The following is a 19,110-nucleotide window of genomic DNA, read 5'->3' on the forward strand; positions in this document are numbered from 1 at the left end:
TCCATCACATGTCGAAACAACTCTGCAAGCAAACACACAAGCGCAAGGCGACAACGGCCAGATACAAAACATTGGGCTCTGGAGCGAGGAGAGCCCAGCCAAGGGAAGAAGACAAGAGCAAGTGTGAGCTGAAGGTTAACGGAGAGCTAAGCATAGGTCAGTCTCGCTTCAGCTGTGCTCCTGTCTAAACAGCCCATGCATGGACTCACTAGTGTACCCAGGAGAGCATGAAATTTGGATATATTGATATGATGCATTCTAAAGTGAGGCCAAGTTGAATGTAGATGCAAGAATACAATTACAACTAGACAATTCCCCGCCAGGAAATTGAGAGAGTAGGCTGTATACGTGACGAAAAAACTATAAAGTCCACTCTGCTAACAAGAACATTCCGCCATGCACAATCATTGAAAACCCTGCATTTTTTTATAAAGTCACCGTCATTCAAGGGTCAAAGTTCAAAAACTAAACATTGACTGCGACAACGGCACAGAAGTTCAACTTCATTATTAAAATTAAAAACGTCCTAACTAAACCCAATTAACTTGGCAGTAGAACAAAGATAACTTCGTTTTCATTCGACGAAAAAGGAAAAAGTCGACAAGAACGGACAAGAACTTTAGAATCACCGAAGATATTGCTGCCAAGGCTAATGGCAGAGCTAATGAACCTCCAGAAAGACACACATGGAAGGTTAAAGTGAGATCAGACAGACTCCGGTTAAACTAGAGACATCACTCCAACAACTGAAAGAGGGTATCAAGCAACTGGACGAACTAACAACTGAAGCAGAAGAACGAATCAACGATGGGGAAAAAACACAGAAGAGACACAGACGAGCCCTCCAATATCTTTTTCAACAATCTGTGGATCTACCAAGTACCAGAAAAAGCTGAAGGTAATGAGGTGAAAAGTTTTCTGAAAGAAATATTGAAGTCAACCTTCCACCAACTACCACTGAACATTAACTTCCAAATAGAGAGAGCACATCAAGCAACATTTGCCAAGCAAATTAAGTAGTCAATTTTCAGGATTTCTCTGCCAAAGAAGTCTTAACCAACCTTGAAACCAAAGTCCCACATAAGAACAAACCGATCTTTTTTACCACGACTAATTGCAGCGAAGATGAGCCCAGGTGCGAGCGGTTATCAAACAGCTTAGCCAAATGCATCTACCCAGCACAGCATAAGATGTCAACAGAGACCGGAGGGAATATCTTCCCCATAAATAGATATTATAAAGGAATAAAGGAAAATAGATATTCTGGTGCGAGAGGACGAATGGCCCCAAATTGAGCAGGAAATGATGGGGGCCAGTGGACCTGAGCTACAGGCGGACGAGAAATGATTATCAGAATGTTTTACTATTTATGACAATGACATAGTATCACTATCCACACATTGGGGTGGAGCTAGAGTTGACATGGGGGGCAATGCTATTGCCATCTCATCTACAAAAAAGAAGGAAAGCCTAAATAAACAGTTGAATCAAATAAAGAAATCAGAAAATTAGAGATTGAATATCAACAATAAAAAAACAGAAGACTTTGGATTTTTTACCGACAGAAATGACATAACCTCTCTATCAGACATGTAAATCAGAAGTAGCACTTAGTACACAAAATAAACAACCCTAAAAAAAAATTACTACAGCATTTCTACATATTATATAAAGGAAGTGATGCACCTGACAAACTACAAAAAGAAACGTTTTAAAATCAGTGAAACTACAATAGTTTTAACAACACAGGAGACTGATATTGTAAGATCACACTGTTCCTAAACTTTAAAACAACAAGGCGCCAAGAATAATTTTGACTATTGTATGGACTTGGATTGTTGTGGAAGAATTGGCCAGAGACTAGAGGACCACAGAACCAGCGGGTTAGTCGGCTCTTTATTGAAGAAATCAGAAGTCTCGAAATTCACAAGATAATTTGCTTCAGCACAAGCAGCTTTAAAATCGTCCACGGTATTTCAGACTTGGGACAATTTATAGGGATTTACATTGGGCTGTCTCTGTTACATAAATGAAGGGCTATGGTAACAGTACAGAAAAAAGAGAATGTATGTCATAATTTAACAGAAGTTTGAAAAAAAAACTATTGCCATAAAAAAGTTGCCATAACCAAAAGTGTGAGGATCAGCAACTTTTTCTTTTGCAGAAATTCACAATTATCATGTAATCTGTTCAGTGAGTCGTAAAGTTAAGTGCATTACGCTTGTAAGACTGCACCCACGCTGAAGTTAATTCATTTTCATTTGTGGTTGGCTGGCTCGATAAAGTGGTTGAGATGTAGGTTTTTAAAAATCAGACAAAGTTGGAGGAGCGTGAGTGAAAAGCGGTCTGCGAGTGGTACATAATGCGTCAGCAGAGCGCTTTCTCCTGCCTCTGTTAATCAGTCTGCATAAACCTCATCCTTCCACTCTTCCCCACATCAATCTACTCTTTAATCCTTCCTTCTCCTTAATGGACCTTCCACTTGAGTAGACTGGGTAGAAACAGGGAAAATATGCTCAGGGAATCCATTTTGGGAATTTAAATGAAATAGTTTTTCTTGACTATGCCTCCTCACCATCCAAATTGATTCTCACTTAGCAGATGCACATTACTCTGAAAACACACTAAAAATAAACGGTTTCACTTTGGCCCTAGCCTAAGTAAAACACATAAAACTTTCCAGTGGAAATGTTTTGACTTATTGACTCTTTGCATTTGTTGTTGGTTTTTTTTTTTTTAAAGGTCTTGTCATGGCCTTGTATAATTTTAAACTTTGATACTCAGCCTACAACTTTATTTGAAGAGGTCAGAAGTATTAAAACCCATGAAATGGATCATAAAAAATTTAATTGTTCACTAACAGCTCAACATTAAAGCCAATTTGTAATTCACAGTATTAAGATCACTCAGTCAGATGTGTGGGACTCAGCTACTACTGCAGTCCAAGTCATATTCTCCCCCATATCTTATGTCATAGTAAGACTTACTGACACTGTGGAATGGCAAGTATCCATTGCCAAATGATGTTCTTTTTTCAGTATAGTTTACAGCGCAATGCCATAGCCTTGCTTTAAGGGCCGTGAACGAGGTCTGGCTGAAATGGAATTTCCAAGATGGCCACAGCCCTCGAAAACTGTGGCTCAGTAGAGGACAATTATATCACAGATACTACATCCAAATTGCATACAGTGTATGGGTCCAAGTCATAACCTAACATGCAACGTGAGGATAAGCTAAGCTGGATGGACGCCAGCATTTACAGAGTCAGCCATGGTATCCAAGGTTACAGGTATTAACTCCCAGGTATGGTTGTCAATAGCCAGATTTAGCATTTTACCTTTTCCTGCATTTTGATTGTGTCCAAGACAAGTTCTTGTATCTCCAATCACAGGGACTCACTCAGATGAGTAGGTCTTAGTGATTATTAATATCCAAATAATATAATGTTCTTAAGGTCATAAAGACTTGGTAAGTTGTGCCCGACTCTGCAACAACCTGAATCCTAAATCACCTTGAAAACTAAAATCTGCATTACACAAATTTCTTAAGGTCCCTTCAGTCACTTATTACTTATGACATATACATTTTTCTGTTGAGTTTGCATCCACATGTGAAAAGTCCGGATTTTATAATCCAATTTGTAAGAACAAAATACACAATCTGTTCTTTCATCACAGCACTCAAACGCCATAAATTAACCACTGGGTTCATCTATGTTGTGCTGACTACCACAGCCTGTTTGCTTTGTCTCCTATCCCTGCATTTCCCATTTACCAGCCACACTCCATTAGTTCATGCACATATGCCTATAGGCTGGCTCTATTAAAAAATAAAAAGGAAAAGACATTTAATTTATTTGGCATCTCCTTCAGGCTTGGCCACCGAATGCTCTTTAAACAAATGGAAAAAAAATTGCATTATTTCCAAAATAACAGGAAGCTCAACCCGGCGCATATCTGACGCCGTGGGCAACCTTTGACGTTTGACGTTTAAGCACAGTGGGGAGAAGAAGGGCACCACGGACACCATCACATTTTAATAGTGGCCTGTGGCCTCTTTAAGGAGTGTTTGCAAGTGTGTGTGTGTGTGTCACAGAGGATTTTCCCAGGCTGATCCCTTTGCCAAATATTTTTCCGGGGATTCTTCCAGAGGCAGGACAGTGAGAGGCAGTCAAGTGTTATGACACTTCCAAAGATATGAGCTCCTTTGACACTGCACCAACTTTAATCCGAGCTCTGAATTTAACCCCAAAATAGATCTAATCTAAAAATCAAACGTCTATTGAAATGTGTGCAAGGTGGACCAGAGGGCATTCCTGCTGTGGGGCTCTAGATTGCACAGAGAAAATTGACGCTTTGATCGACTCCATCTGAGAAATATTGTTCATGATGAAAGCCATTCAATTCCAACATGAGGATATATTATGGTTAAGCATGCTAGTACACATTCACTCATGATATTACCACAGGTGTGTACATGAACCTCAGACTTAGTTAGGATAAAAGCTGAATGTTGCCTCAGCCTCTCTGCCTCACAGCCAGGCAATAGCTGGTTTGCTTCCAGCTCAAGGCAACCTGTTTTCCTCTGTGGGCTTTGGATGTTCTCTCTGTGCCTGTCTGGGTTCACTATGGGTACTCCAGTTTCCTCTAAGTCAAGAAATATACAAAGGTTATTTAACAAATTATTTTGTTCTAAAGCTGAACAATACATTAGGAGGACAAAATAGAGTGGAATCAGCAAGATATGGGTTTGTTTTATTTTTTTTGTTACTTTAAATGCCGTAGTGGAACAAATTGGTATAAAAATCTGTTTTGTCTTTGCAGACTGTTTTTTGATCATTCACTCGTTTTATATTGTTTTTCCTGGCTAGGCACCAAATAGACCCAACAGGGAATAGATTTATCTTTGCAACATCATTTGAATCATGAACAATTGAGGTGAAAAATGGCATTCCAGAAAATAGCTGAAAGCATCCGCAGCAACTTATTTATCCTCTTGCTTGATGATCAACACGACAATTATGATGGTGCATTGTTGACACTGCGAATACAGATCAAAGAGGGGGCGAGGCTGCTCGTGTATAAGAATAATGAGCATGATCATGACTTAAACAACTTCCATGTTCATTTATCCACTAGCGGAAATGTGAACATAAAATATGTGGCGAGTTTAATAATGCTACATTACAATTGTTGGGAATACAATGAGACCTTGAAAACAATGAGTACAAAAAACATCAAGGGGTCTCAGCAGTAATTGTTGCATAGAAAAGCCATAGAAAGCTAAACAGGCTTGGGGATGCCGTTTGGAATATCCTTCACAACTGTAAAGAGGAAAGACATGCATAAAGGCATTTTAAACAATATTTCCAGTTATAAAGAATGATGATGATATTTTTTACTTCCACACTCTAAACAATTAAGAGGTCAAACTCTCCAGAAAGAAATATATGATATGAATATGAGAAATCCAGAATGTCAAGTGATAAAAAATAAAGCTGCATTATTCCAAGAACTTCAATGGATGACAGCAGGGCTGGCACAACCATCGAAAACCACCAAATCCCAACAGTACAATTTAATCAAGCAGCTGAATATGGATATAGAGTACTACAAGTGTTTTTGTCTTTCTTCTAAAATTAACAGCTTTTTGACACTTAGACAAGTTCTAACTGAATGATTAATATATCATTATTATCAAAAGCCTTAGGACTCCCATTCCCAGAACGCCTCATGATTTAGAAAACTTAAAGGAGACGTCATTACAAGATATGCGAGTCACCTCAACTGGCAACTCTCAAAGGCTATGAGCAATGAACGTGGAATAGTTGTCAAATAGCAAACGGGTCCTAGGTAAGTGCTGTGGTAAGTCATTGATACTCAAACACAGCACAAAAGAACATGGTAAGTAGATGTGAGAAACCTTTTGATTGGTCTGAACTTTGATGAAACACTGGTAAACACAACAGTTCATGCCACAATTACTCATTCAATGCCATTTGAAATCTTGAGATGAAAAAATGCATTGGCACTGACATGGTCTTTTGAAAAATTCAGAGAAGGGCACATGTGTCGAACTCAGGGCTTGTTGGATGGTAGAAAAATAATAATAATAATAATAATACATTTGAATAATGTTCAAGTTGAAATGGGTACATATAAATATGTCAGTGTTTAAGATAGCATAAAGAACAAATATTTTGGATGCAAACAATTGTACAGATACTTCCAATAAGGGACTTCCAAGATGATGTTGATAGAAAAGGTTTTGAGTTTGCGTTGAAGGAAACAAACACAGATATATTCCAGATAGATTGAGCCACCAAGAATGAAAAGTGAAAATCTCACTTATACCATCGTTTATAGACAATTTGGTAAATACAAATTTTCTTGGACCCACAAACAGTTTAAATATTTTGGCCCCTTTTATGAGAGGGATAAACATCCCTTGACTAGAGTTAGACTGATATCAAGTTTAAATTCAACGTCTTTTCTCTGCTTTCATGACTTTTTTCCGTACTTCCATGACTTTATGAACCCTGCCTTTATACACCATTACACAACGAAATATGTGCTATACCCAGACCAAGTAAAACATGCATTAATACAATGCAGAAAACAAAGCAGGGACATAAACAAGGTAGTTGGAGGCCATTAGCCATCATGTATCATGTACGACACCTACACATTTACGTTGGTGTCCTTTTACCCCAGACGGTCAGGAATTGTGAAGTAATAAGCCTTTATGTCAGTTGTTCAAAAACAAACCCTGCTATCATCATCAAAAAAAGAAAAAAGAGCCACAAACAAACACCTTTAATGATGCCTTTTTCTGCAACACATAAGCTATTGTGCGGTAATTAATAGGAGTGTCATGATGCTCAAAAGGCTGGCCTTCTCGCTGCAGACTGGGAGCCTTGCAACACGACAATGGCTTAATGAGTAAACACACTGTGTTTCTCATGAATGAATTATTTGTGCCTGGCAATTAATTTTCTCCATTGAAGTTCTGAAAAGAATAGCAGCACAGCTTTTTCAGTCTACATGAATCAAAGACAAAAGTTGGAGGGTGGGTGCGGAGAGGGAGGGGATACGACAGCAGTTGTGTGAGAGAAGCTTAGATCATACCGCCTCAATTTCATCTTAAATTCAGTGTGTTTTAAAGAAATAACTGTGTCAGCTTGAGAGAAAGTTTCAAACTTATTATGTGCTTTCCTGTTCTGTTTTCTCTCCAAAACGCTCCAAACTAATCCGTGTGTCTGGGATGAAGATAACTTACCGAAAGAAGTTTCCACGTAATTGGCCGGACCTGGCGAGGGATCCCAGACCAGCTGAGCTTCCGTAACTCTTCTGTAACATAAACAATTGGAAGGGCTTTATTAATTAATACTTTGAGTTACAGTTGTGAATAAAAGTTGTAAAAAACACAGAGTTATGTAGTAATTAATAAATGTAGTGTGGATTTTACTCATACAGATATTTTGTGAATATCTGTGACAGATCTTTCCTCACCTCATTCGGGACCAGAACAAACAGTTTTGAACGATTTCAATGGCCAAAAAAAAAAAAAATCGAGAAACTATTACAAGTGAATCGAGTTGTTTTTCATGATTGTTGCTTGTTTTTTTAAATTGAACATCTTTGTAATCCAAGTGGAAAACCCAGGGAGATCAAAGTATTCATTATGTTGCGCTTTGCATGGTTGCACACAGAGGATGGCATTTTCAGTTTTATTAGCCAAACAATTTACCATTTTTTTCATGTTTATTGGGCTTGAAAGGTTAGGAAAATGGCAGCGGAGTGTCAGGTCAACGTGTCTTCCACAGAGAAATTTGATATATGATGACTGGCCTCTGGTGAGGTTCGGTTGAGATAAGACTTAGTTTGGGAACAGGCTGGAATTTTCCACAAACCCTTGAGTCTTTTCAGTGGCCTTTCCGTCGATTCCAAATGTCCAAATTATGCATCAAGTCGGGCAGACATTCAAGATGGTACCTGATTTACGGACGAGGTCATGAACCGGAGGCAGTCGGCCTTTTAGAACGACATTGGCTTCCAGTTTATGACCCTGCTCTGTCAGCACCTCAGAGTCCCGTCCACTCGACGTCGTAATGCATTCACGATTCCAATCACTTGTCAAGCTTTGTGATACACCAGATTATCATAAATCCAAATATGTAGATGCATTTCACGTCCTCCACGGAAAGCACCGACAGGCAAAAGATACTCCACTTTCCCCAGGAGTCCATAATGTATCCAGCTGCGTGCGTTTGCCCAGGTCACTCTACTGGTTGACAAAATTGTATCCATTGCATTGTGAGACCAGCTGACCAGATCCATAGTTGTGGAGAGCTGAAGAAGAAGACACCTTGTGACCCTGGTTTGTGAAAGGAGCTTTACAAATGAAACTCGCTTCATTACTTACATTAAAAAGAAATAATGATGATCTACTTGTCATTATAAAAAATTTAAAGAGAAATAAAATATTAAAGGAAAAAACGATCTAATCCATCCATCTATGACCGTCAAGTGGTTTATTAGAGTTGAATCGATACTTATGTTGTTTAAGTGTGAACTTTAAAGTGCAAATCCACAACTACCTCTGAAATGTTCCTCTTAAAGAAACATTTTTCATCTCTGGGCTTTCTCTAGAAATACAAAGACATACTGCAACTCCCTCTGACCTTGTCAAGATCCCCCATCAACGTCCAAGAAAACCAACGTCTCTTTAATGCTCTTTTTCAGCATCAAACCTACTGTTGCTCGCTGATAGGGATCACTCCCTCGACAACTCTTCCCTAAAACTTTACAACGTGACTCTAGTTAAAATCTCTTTGGGGAGACCAAGAATATACTGTAGTAATCCTCTTCATACACTGGCTAAGTACTTCCAGCAACACATTTACCTGGGACACTGCTATAGTGCAGCTTCTCATTACGTTTAATTGCTGCTTCTCCTGCATTCCATAAATGAGAATTGATTTAAACAGAAATTAAATGGTGTAAATCTTGATGTGCTTCTTGTGGTTGAAAAAAAAGAGAGAAAAAACAAGAAGACAACCATGAGTAAAATAGAACTCGTCCTGAACTCTTTCCAAAGATCTGGTTGAAATTGATAGGCCCTTCGCACGCAGTGAGCAATATTGATTAGTGCTGCCAAATGACTGCGCTATGCCTGTTCTTCAAGGCAAATGCGATGGAGAATCAGTGACAGATAGCAGAAAAGGAAATAGCAATCAACTAAACAGCAACGGGCTAAGTCCATTGGCTAAATTGAGTGAAACGCATTAGAGCTTGTTCAGCTCAGAGCAGGGGGTATTTATTCAATATCGTTCCTGTGCATCTTCCACTTAGAAATCCTCCTTCACCTTGTCTCCCGTGACTTTAATTATATAGAAATTCAATAGAGAGATCTACTGCACAGCAGGACTCACTTGTGTTTGGGGAACCGGGGGTGTACCATGTCACCACTAAGTCGATAACATTTGAAACTAATGACGCATATTATAAATAATATTCACATTCAAAGATTCTCGCAGTCACTCGATTTGTATTTTTTTCTTTTTTGTTTTCACTAAGCTGGCACATCAGCAACAGAAGCCAAACATAAGCCATACGACATAACACCATCAAATTCTTCCTCGATTTAATCCAGTTGTTATTTAACTATGACCATAACTTGAAAGTTCTATCGGAATCCTTCATCCACCTTTGAGCTATGCTATTCATAAATAAACCAATGTTTCCAACTTCCAACAAAAACATATCATCTTTAGTGGTGAAAACATTTCAAACGTCTCTATAGTTTTAAGTTCTTGGCTCTTTTTAGTCTCTGGGAGTCTTAGGATTTTGATGCTCAGGCTACTAAGCTACTCATTTTCTGACTTAAAGTTTGGAGGAAAGAATGAAAAGTTACTTTTATGACCAAGCGACTTGATAGCAAGAACAGCAACTCCTTAGTGCCTCCAGGGGCATAGAGATGACAGGAAGATTTGCGCATTTTAGTAAATGTTGCATCTTTGTATACTTCCCTTTCTTCTTTTGTTTACATCAACTGTTTCTTTAATCTTTAATCTTTCATTGTGTTCAGGCCAATTTATTAGATACTTTACTTGATACTCCTGAGATTTTTTATCCTTAATTCAGGTCTGACTTTCTAAATAACACAAGATCTAGAAGCATTCAATATACCGTGGAGGAACAACAATATATTGTTTCTTTCAATAATTGAACTGCACAAAAACGGTCATAGAATAGTAAACATTCAATTATATTACATGCTCAACATCAGCCATATTAGATTCACATGGCTCTTATCGACGTCACCACTGTCTTGCTTTGTTTTAAAGCCAAAATGGGTACAAACACCAAACTTTAAAAGCTGCTGGATGCTTTCTTTTCCGGTCATTGCTGCCATTGCGCTGGTTTTGCTGTTCATTGTAAATTTAAACACACACTACACTATTGAAATGCAAATCATAAGACAACTATGACTTAAAATTAAAACGAAAAAAAAACAATTTGGGAAATAATAATATTTTATTTTATTTTTTATATTGATACAGTTCTAATGAATATGGATACGGTATTTGGAAAATAATTGTGTGATATATCGTTCTATCCATATTTTCTTACACCCCATATACAAATATATACACACACGTGTATAAATACTGTATGTGTGTGATTTTAACAGTATAAAGAAGTATCTGAGAGCATCTTTGAATCAAGTAAGCTTCTGCAAGCTGCCCTGAAGTTAGATTCCATCTTCAACAAGTCAGAGTGATAAGGCTGAAATCATTATCTTTGGCGCCTCTCTACATTCATTACTCTCCCAACAGCTCGTCAAGGGTGTCCCTCCTCTTGCCTTGCACCCTTTGAACCTTCATTTGCACTGTCAGACCAAGAAATGAGTCCATGAATCTTCTAAGCGAGGGTTTAATTAAACTATGCTATACTATCCTCTCCTGGCATTAATCTCGCCATAGGGGGTATTGAGAGCAGCGATGCAGGGGCTTCAGGCAGGACACAGCTAATAGCCTTGATGTTGCAGTGATCTCTACAAAACCCCAGACCCTTTGGTCAAACACTTAGACATTGCTGGGAATTGCTGGAGGATAAAAGGATTCTATGCATAAAGTATGGTTCCTTAAATCACAATAATGAAGACAGGCGATAATAATGCACTCCAAACACTTTGAGGCAGTGTGTTTCCAAGACATGAAGACATAAATTTACCACAATGGAACAAATGAATACAATTAACCCTGGTTCACTGTATTTTTTAGTTTCAGTCCTGAACTAAAACATTTGGGACCACAAGGGAAAATCCCTTTTTTTTTCTTTCCTAACCTACAATTTAAAATAAAGTCATACCTTGGTCTAACACAGGTATGATTTTAGGGCCATCAGACATTTAAAAGGAAATGGTGTTCTACCAGAAGAAATTAAATAAACTAAAAGAAAAAGAAATAAAACATATTTAATATAATTAATTAAACAAATCAGGCTTGCATGATCAAGCCAAAGAAGATCTATCAAGAAAACGGACCACCAACTAACAACATTGTTAAACACATAAAACTAATAGCAATCATAACTGGGAACAGTTGAAGAAATTAGTCAAGAAGCATCATTCACACCGCATCTAGTGGTATCTCAGTCTTGTGCTCACAAACAACTCAACTATGGCAATCCTACATATCTAGATTCTACAGTATATAGCTGGTATTCCTTGGTGGTTAAATGTAATTTCTCACAGCAGGCACCGAGGAGGAAGCAACATGAATGCAGCCGACAAAGTTAAATTGCAGATGTCATTTCATTAGTGTGAGACCGCTCATCTCTCAGAAAACACATCTGAAAGTCTCTCCGGGACACCGCTTATGCATTTCGAGACAGCCGTGGCCCCCAGCTACAGCGCAATAAATTAAAGTCATTCTATGACATTTCGGAAATTATCCTGTTGTTTTTTTCCCTTCTGCGGGCAAACGTGACAATGCTGGTGAAAAGATTGCGCGACTGACCCTCGAGGCGACAAGGGACTAGCTGTCCCCGTCAGTTTTTAGTGAGCAAAGTTAACAACGCAAACAAGCCATTTTTAGCTGACAAATTTGTCTGCCTCTGCTACACAATCCAATTTGTGCGAGCACATTAGAAATCACTAATTGTGAGGACGCTCACGGAAACGTTCCTGTGGCAACTTTTTAAGGGAGAAAAATAATAAATCACGCTCAATTAATTCTCAAAGCAATCATTTTCAAAATATAAAACCACAAGCAGGGAAAGTAAAAGCAGAATCTTGCTACAGGGAGTAATAAAACCCAGAATTATTATATACATACAGTGGAATGAGGAGGATATGCACTGTGGGAGCATGCTGGCAGGCGTCGACCTCAGGGGACTGGTCAGGATGCAACCCAGCAGAAGTTAAATTCTTCCCCAGCATGAAAAACACCTGTAACATTAGTAGTTTACAAGTCAAGGGCAATGGCTGCAAGTCCTCCCTTGTGTTCTCCACGACTTCACTCCATTATGCATGAACTTTCTCGAGTGCACTTTGTCATGGCTTGAGTTAAGCCGGGGACCACAGGGGGTGATTAGGACACCCAGTACCTTCTGTTAAACACCCACAACAGCTGCTCCGAAGCGGGACCCACCGAGGTAATGAATGTGCAATGACTCTTGCGGCATTTAGAGGACAAATAATAACGAAATATCATGTTTGCATTTCATTAAAAAACTTAGTAACAAGACTTAATGACTAAAATTACTGCAGCTTTGGAAAAACAGTAAAAGTTGAGAAGCGGGTCACAACTGCTTGCAATATGTAAGCTGTATTTCTTGGGCTCTATGCCGTCATCCGAGTCAGAAAGGTTTGGCGGTATGAGGTCACCTGGACTGCATTGGTAAAAATGTGTCTTATTCACCTCTGTGGCCTGGATTCTCTGTTGCCTGTGAGGGCAAAATATACTGCCATCTTTTATTGAAGTTCAGATTTGATTCTCACGCAGATACAAAAGATAGTATCAGACAGAATTATACTTTATATTTAACCATTCTTGGGGTTTCAATGTTGCTTATTCAATTTTGGACACAGAGAAGCAATAGCAACACCCTCAACAGATAATGCAGCCACCATGTTGAACTGTGGTTTCCATCTAAACACATTTTTGCACTCAGATAAAAGCGTGGTAGATATACCAGACTGTCTTTAGAGTTAAAAATCACAGGCCCACGGAGGTAACATATGATCAGATAAGCTTTTAATCCCAACCTGAGGTGAATTACTTCGATCATGATCAGCAGAATCAATGCATCTCAATTATTATTGTTCTTAAATGATTATCTCAATTAACTACCTCCAAAAATAAACCAAAATATCATTACCTCTACATTGGTCCTTCAGCGAGTATAAATCTATTGTGCCTGTTTTGCACAATCTCGCTATCTAAGATCTGACAATGTCGGTCTCCCTTCAGTTCATCTTAAAAATTTATTAACACAAATCCCTTCACAAATTCCAACATCATTTTGAATGAAAAAGAAGGTTGGGTGTTTAATTTGAGTGGTGGGTTTAAGATCAACACATTCTAAGGCAAATCATTGCTCTAAATGGTCCAATCGGGATATGGGGGAAATATCTCTGAGGAGATTTATAAAAAATACAGGTTTTGGCATGTGTGTAGCACTCAGGTGTGCAAGTTGCAGAGAAGCGTGTGTTTTGCCCCAGTGATTGCTCCGTCTGAATGAAGCTTGAATAGTGCATGGCTCCGGCCTGCCAACCATCCTCCCTCCATCTCCCATCAGCTCCTTGCTCAGCCATCACTGACTGACAGCACTTCTCAACTACTCACCACCTTCCAGTCCTCTTTGAGGCTTTCATTTGGAATTCAAGCGCACAGGTGGCTGAACTTACTGATTCATTTACAGGAGAGCAGGCATGTTGAAGAAGAGTGTCCAGCGACATGCTGCCAGAATATGCTCCAAAAGTTTACTTCTGGCAAGCTACGGTCCCTTAATTGCCAAACTCCCTAGTCTTGACACGGTGAAGGTAAATGTACTTTGAAGTAAAAATGAAAATGAACCATCAGTTTCTTTTTTTGGTGTAGTTCTTGTGGCAGTTTCTTTGCCCTAGAAGCATACGAAGCACCAGTCTGGTGTTGCAATTTTGGAAAGAACCACAATGCCTCAGGTCAATGTTTTTCTCAGCGATACCATGCATTATCTTCAAATTCAGACTTTCCTTCTGTGCTTACAGAGGTTCTATCGAGAAGAAACAGGATTTTTCTTGATTGAATGGAATCAAGGTCACCTTCCCTTTTTTTAGTCATTTTGCTTTAAATAATCAGTCTGCTGGTCAGTTGTCCGCCGACACATACGTTCACAAATAGCAACTTAATTTTGGCCACATATTGTAGCATGGTGGGTTGAGACCAAATACCTGAAGGCATTGAAATAGGTATAAATAAGGATGACCGAAGGATGAATAGGTAAAGGTTGTATTAAAAAGGTGTGCACATTATACACCACACTGACCCACCACAGCAAGATGTAATGGCCGAACCCTTCAGTCGGTACCGTTGGCATCGGAAAAGTTACAACCAGACAGAAGGCCAAGGCAGGAAATCCAAACACCTGATCTGACTAAAAACCGTTTATGAAAAAAAGAGGCCAGCGTGCGTCTTTGAAAATAAATAGCCATGATATCTGAATGGCAAGCCACATGAGTCTTTTAAAGTCCAACAGCTATATAAATATATATGAGGTCAGAAAAACAATACTAACAAGAAAGACACTTTTATAATGTGGCGTATTAAAAGTTAAGTTCCCCTCCTATAAACCTTGAATGCTGCCAGTGAGTCCTGAAATGGTCCAACTCATCTAAAGGACAAAGTGATAGAGCAGGGGAGCAGACGGCTCATAAACTAATAGGACTCTTGTAAAAAAGAAACTCCCTCCTGGATTATACCTGCTCAGGAGGCCTGATAGATGGCCCAGATGGCAAGAAGAGGACACAGAGCAGAGATGTGGGAACAGGTGTGATGGTGTCTGTGTGTGTATGTGCGCCATTTTGTGTAGGACTTGTGTAGTCAGATCACTCAGGCTTTTAAGTGATTTTTGATGGCCCAGCATCAAACTTCCACAACTTTCAATGGTTTCATTTTAGAGCCGTAAGTTGCATCACCTTTGCAAGTAGTTACAGTTAAAGGTCTTTACAAAGAGCATACGTTGGATGGTATTACCGTTTCATGAACATTTGTTGAAATTGAGAGTCAAGGTCCTCAACACGGTTGGAAAAAGAGGGGACAAAATTACCACCATCGATGGACTGAAGACAAAAGAAGCCATGAATGGTTATTTTTCCTGCTCTAGCATTTGCTTATTTGTGTTGTTTTACCTCGAGTCCAAAGGTCAAACTGAATGTATTCCTGGCTTTCCTTCAACAGTTGGCAACATTTTGCTGCATGGCCTGTGACCTATCTCATACTAACCAAGAGCCAGAAATAAACCAAAGGCCTGAATCACAAGCGGTTTGGACATGGATAGTCGCCTGCTGTGTGCCAATTGTGGAAAGGGCAGATCAGAGACTGAAGTGACTGTAAGTCTACGATTCACAATTCAATATGTGAGAATTCCAGCACAATGCTGGACACTTCAAAATGCTGCAAAATGTAAAAGGTAAAGAAAATGTAAACTCTGAATTGAAAACTAAAAACATCTATGCACTTTAAAGTCCACAAAGACCTTCCACAGTATACACATACTGACTATGCCCAATTTTGATCATAGTAAAAACATCACAACAACAACAGCAGGTGGTAAAGATAAAAAGAAAATCACTTCAAAAGTTGCCTATATTGGAGGAGGGAAGAGTGAGCCCAACAGGGACCATTTACAGCATTGTACCATTCTTATCCCCCTTTTTTTATCAATATAACAACCATTCTGTAAACAAACATGTTTCTTCATCAACACAACCGATTTAAAAAGTATGGGTGTGTAAAATAATGATTGGTGTATTATTTGAAAGAGTTAAGAGTTTAAGAAAAAAAGGGAAACATGTTACATACGAATGGTAAATAATTATTGTCCAAAATCTTCTTTTTTTTTAATTCCTTATACAAGAATGTTCACAAGTCAATATTCAAAAGAACTTCAAAGTTCAGTGAGAACTCACTATCCTCTCCCTCCTGGGGCATCTGTCCTAAGCATGCAAGCGTTTGCGTGGTTTTACCAGTGAATGTTTCCACATGACTTAGTTGCATTCTCGAAAACTTGTTAGCTGGGAAGACATGGAATATATTAATGATCACATGAAGTAAATAATGATCACATGACGTACAAAATGATCATATGATGAACGTAATGTTTCTACAAATAGTGATAAATAAGTAATATTATAAATTGAAAATGCATTAAGTAACATTAATAATAAATTACATTTCAGTATGAGGTATAAGTTTCTATTTAGTTTCTATACTATTCTGGGATACGAGTATGAATAAGGGGCAGAAATAATAAGAACGGTGCTGATCTCTGCTACTTTTAATCTAAAAAAAACGTTTGATTACAGATGAAAGTTGTACGATTACATATGAATGCTGGTGAAATGTGTTTGATTGCAGCATATAATTTAGTTCACTGTACTTGAAAACTGTATAATTGTAGGTTTACAAAAAGACAAGTGTAAACAAATAAACACATTCTAATAATAGATTTTGTATTACCTGCCATAATATAATCAACACTTCATCAATAGGTTACAAGAGCAGAGTCCATTATGACCTAATGATGGTCTTCACTCCTCCTCCAGCCAGCTATAATCATGCCCTGCCTTGTTTATACAACGAGTCTCTCTACCGTTGGGACTTTGGGATTGACGAGGGGCAGTGACAGACCTTGATTCTTGAATGATCACAGCAAAGTGGTTGGCGTGAACAACATTTAATCTCCAGAAAAAGGCTGGGGCTTAAGTAAATTTTCTAATTAAGGAGAGTTTTGCACAAACAGACAGGTACTGATGAGTACAATAGACGTCCAAGGTCAATTTAAGAGACACTTATATTAAAGTATGAATTGCTCTTTAAAAAATAAATTTTCACTTTGTTTTTGCAGGAGAAATAATTTAAATCTGACAAATTAACGTATTAAAGAAACTTAGCAAACAAAAGCATTATTATATCAACTAGAACAGTTTCTAAAGGCTTGGTTGTCCAGTTGTGACTCCATTTTTGCCTGTAACTCAAATTAGTTGAAACACTTTGCTGTGGACCAAAACTGACAGCTACCTTATGTCCAGAAGAATCCAGAGCCCATGGGCAATGATGCAGGCTGGAGCATGAATCAATTCTTTTAGAAATGGATGATAAAAAATTCACCTGGAAGAGCACATTGTGGAACGTATGAATAAACTAAGCCCAAACATCACGACGACTGCTGACACAGGAGACAGCTGGTGGTTGGACCAAACTTATTGAGTCAGGTGTACTGCCCGAGGACATGCTTGATGGCAGCGCACACAGACACTTTTCTTGTGTGAACAAACAAAAACTGCATCAAAAGTTATTGGGACAGGACAAATATTTTCATGTGAATTTAGTTAACACAGAAACAGAGCCGGGATCTGTATGTTCATCTTAAGAAGCACTGCAGCTGTTAACAGCATAAAAGTTTTATTTTGAAGGGAAGGAACAGTTATGACAGGTCCAAAAAACATCATTTATAATGAATATTGTTTTCCCCATTTTGTCTCCAACTGTCACGGTGCCGACCAAGCTATGTTTTAACATGCAGCATTCATACTTTCTATCAGATTTTATTTGAATAGCGATAATCTAGCAATTATTATATAATTTTAAACCATGGATTAAAGTTTTTGACAATAATGGTGGTTTGAAAAATTAAGACCTCAGGCTCAATCCATCATGCAAGTCTCCATCTCCAAGAGACTTGTATAAAAAAGCGGGGCGTGATTATAGCTGGCTCGAGGAGGAGCGGAGCCCATTATAAGTTTATAAAGTAATAACTTCTAAACATCATCATGATAAGGGATTTACTGCATCTTGGAGAGGAAGACTTCAACATTTGAAACATGTGAGTGAGTCAGGAGAGTTGGGTTTTCACATTAGAGGCACTTTAACCATAACACGACTATATCCTTTGTTGACCCTGAAAAATTCTTAAGATTGTACCACTCTTCGATGTTGCCAGAGGCAGACTGAAAAAATCTCACAGGGAAATGATTTCTTCCCAACTGGGTTGACATTAGTGCAACAGACCCATGCTGCATCATCTCTTACCTCTCTGCCAAAAACCTCTGAAAACTGTCACACACAAAGTGCTTTCCAACGACACATTAGGACTACATTAAATTGAATTACATCACCACTTTGCACTCTGATGGCGGCTATTAACTTTTGAAACATTGCTGACGGTAAGCCCATCATGTGGTGACTGCTATGTAACAGGATTGCAAAAACTGCCGCAACAGAGAGTGTGGGGAGCAGTGGCGGAAACGCAGCCACAGATGCTGCAGTGAAGGTGAAAGCAGTCTGGGAAAAGCACGGCGAGGTGAAACAAAGAGCTGCAGCACCCCCAACAGTGAGAAGAGACAAACTGGATTTGAAATCCAATGTATGTGTTTTTGTGCACATGTTCGTATGTGCCGGCGCAGGTGTGTATGTTTTTGCATGTGGGTAGTCGGTTTTTCAATACATCTATGGTAAGCAAGGAGGCCCATGTGTGCGTGTGCATGTGTGTTTTGTGTGTTTGTGGACATGTGTGGGAGTTAACTGCATCACAAAAAGAGGCATCTAAAAATGAAGAGGGAACACAAGAAAGAAAAACAAAGGGTGGAAAGTGATGAAAAGAAGAATCAAGAGATGGGATAATAAACCACAGGGAAGCAGGAGAGCCAGGGGAAGAGCCATCACCATAGCAACAGCAGGATATATATCCAACGGTAACCGCTTCGAGCTAAATGTGGAGTTTTAGGAAAAAAAGTAAAACTTGGTAGCATGCAGTCATTCCAGGCAGTTAGAAAAGCCTATTGACAATAATTTGACGTTATTTTTTGTTTGATGCTTTTTTATTTTAGTTAGGGTTTCTC

The 19,110-nt window shown here is 38.8% G+C and overlaps 1 protein-coding gene across 3 annotated transcripts in view; it reads right to left on the reverse strand.

Moving 5' to 3' along the window:
• The window catches only part of tbc1d22a (TBC1 domain family, member 22a), a 126,141-nt gene that overhangs the window by 94,935 nt on the left and 12,096 nt on the right, over positions 1-19,110 (reverse strand). For all 3 annotated transcript variants that reach the window (XM_087787833.1, XM_087787834.1, XM_087787832.1), the window contains exon 6: positions 7,279-7,349. In XM_087787833.1, coding sequence (XP_087643959.1) covers positions 7,279-7,349 — 71 coding nt within the window. The remainder of the gene's footprint in view (positions 1-7,278; positions 7,350-19,110) is intronic.

This window comes from Callionymus lyra, chromosome 3 (genome assembly GCF_982586985.1).
Source record: "Callionymus lyra chromosome 3, fCalLyr1.hap1.1, whole genome shotgun sequence".
Lineage (NCBI taxonomy): Eukaryota > Metazoa > Chordata > Actinopteri > Syngnathiformes > Callionymidae > Callionymus > Callionymus lyra.